This window comes from Amphiura filiformis, chromosome 9 (genome assembly GCF_039555335.1).
Source record: "Amphiura filiformis chromosome 9, Afil_fr2py, whole genome shotgun sequence".
NCBI lineage: Eukaryota > Metazoa > Echinodermata > Ophiuroidea > Amphilepidida > Amphiuridae > Amphiura > Amphiura filiformis.
The window spans coordinates 44679231-44685272 of NC_092636.1; the positions used below are offsets into that span (position 1 = coordinate 44679231).

The window sequence follows — 6042 nt, forward strand, 5'->3', positions numbered from 1 at the left end:
TTTAATGGTTTAGAAGGACTTGACAACCAGAGAAGATATCTTACCCTTCCCAGAATCCTTTGCAACATGATACATTGATTTCATCAAATGATACTCCCATTACTTTATACAGGTTCCCTTTGTTGTCATGTTGAGAATAGACTGGCTAAACAGGGGTCGATAGTCAAGAAATAACATATTTTGCAACATCTGGATGTGCTCTGATATTCATTGAGGTATATTTCGTCACTTCCAACCCATGATACATTAAATGGCAAATTAAAGTACAAAAAAAATTAAAATGGGAGAAATGCATTATGGGAAGTGTAAGATATCCTCTTTGTTTGACAACAGTCCAAATAAATTGGCAGATCTCCATGAACTTTGTTGAAATAGTAGATAATAAAGTACCCTATGCTTCATTAATTTTAACAGCTTGTAAATCAGTAAAATCACACAATAGAAGAAAAAGTTTGTGTGGAACCCACTCTCCGTGTAATTTTGGGTCATTATTGTTCAAAAGCTTGTTTGCACTGTATAAATGCATCATCTTGAAGTCTGTGTTATCATTGCCAGGATTTTGTGGAATTTAGACCATATTGTGACCAAAAACAAGTAATGAAGCTGAATGTGGAAAGGTTAAAACTGATATATTTATAGCACAGTGTTTTTTCATATTAAAGGGGCATTTTGTGATTCACAGCCTTATTACCCCCCCCCTCTCAAAAAAAGTTGTGATTTTTATACCACCAGAAAACATTGGCTACATAATGTTTATGTGCATAAGATTTCTTCCCGATTCATTTGCTTGGCAAAAATATCAAATTAGTATACGTTCTGGTTAACAGAACAAAATTACAACACAGTGGCCTATTTAGCTGTTTGATACACATAATCATGCATTGCAAAATCAGAATCAACTGAAATTTTGGGAATAAGCTTTTTCTTGAATATCTACTGTAAAATATCATAAAAAGAAGATGATGGATTTACAAAATACTCATTTAAAGATGATGGATTTACAAAATACTCATTTAAAGTGCATTTTTGTAAATTTGACCCAGTTTGACCGTGTTCTACAATGTACATTGTTTGTGCTCATCAATTAAAATGGAATTTGCTGCCTTCACCCTCATTCACTGTGTGTCACGTTTCAGTTGCGATGACACCTACACTAGTTTGTTATTGTTCAAGTTTTATAGATGATACTTACTGATATATGTCCTTATTGTGTTGCTGAAGTCGGCAGTTGCTTTGAAGAGGTTTACAACGTATACAATTTGCTTTTAAAATAACAATTGGAGGATTTAACCTTGAACCCACTGTGCGTGCCATACCTAAGTTGATAAATGCCCACTCGATTATTCTTGGACTTGTTTGATTTTTACCACCAAAAATATGAATCATATGTTAGCTCTCTTATTTATACATACTCCAACTGCCATGATTATTTTAACCAAATAGACATTAAATTGAAAGTCATATAGTAATAATATTTACTGGGAAAATTAACATGTTGAATTGTTGATTAAGTTTTTTGTTTGCTAGTTTTTATTTGTAGTGCACACAGAGATGTGATAAATATGTTTCCCTCATCAATCTTTGAAAGAGCCCTTGGTTTACCTTAAGGGATGTCTTAACCATGGCATTATGGAAAGTTTCAGGCCTCATATATAACTGCTAAATTATTGGTATAAAAGAATATAAAAGACACATTTTTAGAATGGCAAAGACTTGATGAATTCATCTGTGAGGTCAAAATGCTCATTTTGGGAGAAAATCCCATAAAACATGTTTGTTTGTTTTTTTGGCCCGAATCTTCTTGGACAATGTAACAAAAAAATTCTTGGGTTATTTTTTTTTGTAATTTTTAAAAAAGAGATAAAAATATCCAGGACCTGTTTTTTTTTAAAAATTTTTTTTTACCAACTTTGAGAAATTTGCACCAAAAATGGTCGAAAATGCTCAATTCAGTTGTTAGTGTCTTTGCTTGATCGCATTACATATGTTATATTTTTTGTAGGTGACAGATCTACCATGTTCATCAGTGGCACCATTTTCCTGTGGTAGGCTCTGTGGGAGACTGTTGGATTGTGGGAACCATACGTGTGGGCTGGCCTGCCATATAGTAACAGGTGCACAGAAGGACCATGAGGTAATTAGGATAATATTGTAATCTTAATCAATAATTATAATTTAATTATAATTGCAATCTTAATTGCAATCATCGTGATCATGACCTTGATGATGATGATGATGACGATGGTATTGTTGCTAATGATGTTGTTGTTGTTGTTGTTGTTGTTGTTGTTGTTGTTGTTGTTGTTGTTGTTGTTGTTGTTGTTGTTGTTGTTGTTGTTGTTGTTGTTGTTGTTGTTGTTGATGTTGTGAGATGGTGGCATTGTTGTAGTTGAATGGTGGTACTAGTGATGATTTGATGCAGATGGTCACAAGAAGGAAGAAATAAGAAAAGGATTGACAATACTGTGCCTGTTTGCTAACTCAGTAAAATCTTACAAAATCTTACGAAGAAAACCACTGCACATATAAAACACCTGAGGCTACAAGTTGTGATCTTGTGCTTGGCACCCGAGGGCCAAGTAACATCTTTGATCATCTTCTCTCCTTTTTTGTTCCTTCTTTCCTTTCAGATAGCCAAAAACCAAATTTAGTGTTAGGGTTAATGTATATATATTTTTTTCTATCCCAATTCTAGTCTGGCAGAGAATGTGCTCAGTGTGAAGAAGGTTGTAGCAAGCCTCGACCTAAAGGATGTACGCATACTTGTCTGGAACCGTGTCATCCAGACCTGTGTCCAACCTGCCAGCAAGGTGTAAGAGTACGCTGTCACTGTCACATGATGGTATTACATAAGGAGTGCGGGTGAGTCTATCTGGAGCAATCACATATAAACCCATGTCCGCCCTTAGGCAGTTAAGATAGTTCGATCAGTTCGTAATTGGCAGGAATTGTTAGGCTTTTACCACTATGCCGAAAAGTAGAAGAGTGGTATAATTGACCTGTCTGATCTACATTTTGCATGTTTAACTCTCTCCACGCGGGTGTAGACTGCAGACGACAAATTAAAAAAAATCAAAATGTCAAAAATTTCAGAATTGTAATTTTTCATTACCATATTTGGAATCAGCATGAAAAATGCATTAAAATTTTAGATAGCTCTTGATATTTTGAGAAAATATCTCAAAACTTGGCCTTTTTGTATTGAAACCTATGGCTAGCACGCAGAACATTAAGAATGTAGACAAAAGTATAAGACTTAATGATAATTTGTGATACTTCTTGCGAGATGTCACAAGAGAATTCTTGAAATAAAATATATTGATATTAATCCGCGATGTCACAAGGCCCGCCGATTACAAGCTGATCAAACTATTGTGCCCCACGTCATTACCCCTCCGGTTTTCAGACACCGCTGAACTACACAATCAAAAAATAAAAAATATATGGAAACCTCAAAAAAAAATTGCTGCTGGTAGCAAGAATTTTCACACTTCGCATACACAAGTTCACTTTTCAAAGGGCTAATTCTAGTTAGTATAGCAAAAAACGACTGGTATGAGAGTCTACTAGTTGACCTCAAAAGGTCAAGTTGTCTGAAGATGAATTTATAGCAATAGATAAAATGTCATCATAGAGGTATTGTAATTGTACCTAAAAGTTGTAGAAGCATTAGAAATGAAGTAAAACAGTCAATTTAAGAAAGAAATTAACTTCGTTTATCAAATATGGTAAAAAATGAAGAAAGTTGATTTAAATCAATGATTTTTATCATGTGATTAAAATCGTGATCTAAACCAGTGATTGAAATCGGCGTGATTTAAATCAAACAACCCTGATTTTGTGTGAGCTATCATTATGCAAAGTGACCCCATGGTTTAATGTTCTTTTTGCATTGCAAGACACATCTCTGTGTAAAATTTCCAATTATTACATAAGTAGATCATTCAAATTACCATACAGGGGCAAGGCACATGGGTAGCATTTTCTACCTTTTGGTATATCAATGATCCCTTTTAATACTAGGCCAATTTTGGTATATGGATGGATTCTTTTTTTTAAAAATTTTTTCTTAATTTTTTCGAAAAATGGTCCATTCTTGTCTCACTGTAGCCTAAATTTTTGAAAATTTGCCCAAACTTGGGAAGATTTTTGTATATCGATGGGTCCAAATTTCTTGAAAAATTGGTATATTGATGGATGGGTCCACTTCCAAATTGTCGGGTCCACTTCCAAATTGTCAGCGGTACATCCCTACCCAAACCAAACTTGAGTACCCCCCATTATTCACTTGTAACTTCAAAAACTCATTACTCTTGATTGCAGACAAATCTTTTGAATTCAAAATATTATCCTGTTTTGAGCTGCCAAATGAAATAGAGCTAAATAAAATCCTAATCATTCAGTTAGTTCTAACTGGCAATAAAAATCAAATTTTAATATTTGGCCAAATTTTGGAAATAAGGACTAAAAACATACATTTTAGGGTGCTTTCATATGCTGTGATGACTGCAGTTGTAAGAAATCATGCAAAATTGCATGCTTTTGTCCCATTTACCCTGAAATTGCAAAACTATTATTAAAATTTTGACTTTTATTGCCAGTTAGAATTAACTAAAGCATTAAGATTTAGCTGTTTCATTTGGCAAAACTGGATAATATTTTCTTAATTTTCCAAAAAAAAAGGTGTGATATCATTTGTGATGGCATAGATAGTGAAGGATATCTATGGTGACAGTAATTGGGCTGTTAAAATGATGGATTAGTTTTTCTTGTTCAACAGTAAACCCCTGGTATTTGCTGTCAAATGTAAATAAAGTAAATTCAGTACTTTTCATTTGGTGTCTATGTTTCTACTGGCAAATGTTTCTATTAATTAGCTTTAACCCCATGAGAACTACCTGACGATTGGCCAAAAAGAAGTTTTTATTATCAATTGGCCCAATCAGCACATTGTTAGAATAATTTCACTATGAAAAAATTTGGGTGAATTATGTGCAAAGCTCCATTCTGATAGGTGATTAAAGTGAAGATATCATGTAACTGACCAATCAGAGAGGTAATGTTTCATCAGCAGGTAGTGCTCAGGGGGTCAAAAGATAATATGATACATAGAGGATTAGGCTATTCCACTTGAAATCGATACCCCTATATTTTTACTGTATTTTATTTTCTTATTGACTTTCAGAAACCAGAGTATGAGGATATTTGAATACATTTTTTTTTAATTTGACCAATGTTTAGAAATATTCACCAAAAATGGTTGAAATTTGGAAGATTGAATGTGGTTTAAGAAATACTGCAGCAGAGAGGTAATTCTTAATCCAATCTCAACTGCTACAGAGGCTTGAATTATAATTGGTACTTTTGTTGTCTCTGTAAATGTAAATGACAGTATTTATTGTGGGACATTAGAGCACATCAGACATATCGAATTGCATTCTGAATACGAAGAATGTCATTCTGATATCAAATAATTTAGATTTTTGAAATTAGCAATTTAATACACATTTTATGGCAAATCATTAAAATTGATATTTAACAGTACTTAAGTAAACTTTACAAATCTGATGATTTATACCTAAAGTGTATGATTTATATAATGAGGATGTTATATATCAAAAATTTGAAAAATCAAATTTTATAATTTGAAATTTGTATTTTGACCTTTCAAAAATGAAAAATATTTGATATCAGAAAGATATTCAGAATGTAATTCGATGGATTTTTTCCCAAAACACCAAAAAAAAGTTAGGATCTTTTATCATTTGGGGAAAAATCCATATCTTCAATATGAAAAACACCAAAAAAAATTAGGTCAAAAAATTATCTTCAATATGAAAGGTCAAAATTTTCAATTTTTCGACTTTTCCTCCCTGCTACATACACTTTAAGAATATGTCATTAGATTTATATAATTTACTTGAGGACTGTTATATATCAAAATTTGAAAAATATCAAATTTTTATAATTTGTCATAAAATTTGTATTATATTGTGATTTTCAAAAATGAAAAATATTTGATATCAGAAAGACATGCTTCGT

The 6042-nt window shown here is 32.6% G+C and overlaps 1 protein-coding gene across 1 annotated transcript in view; it reads left to right on the top strand.

The window, feature by feature from the left end:
- The window catches only part of LOC140161040 (NF-X1-type zinc finger protein NFXL1-like), a 28993-nt gene that overhangs the window by 22034 nt on the left and 917 nt on the right, over positions 1 to 6042 (top strand). The window contains exons 13-14 of the mRNA XM_072184422.1: positions 2003 to 2134; positions 2696 to 2862. Coding sequence (XP_072040523.1) covers positions 2003 to 2134; positions 2696 to 2862 — 299 coding nt within the window. The remainder of the gene's footprint in view (positions 1 to 2002; positions 2135 to 2695; positions 2863 to 6042) is intronic.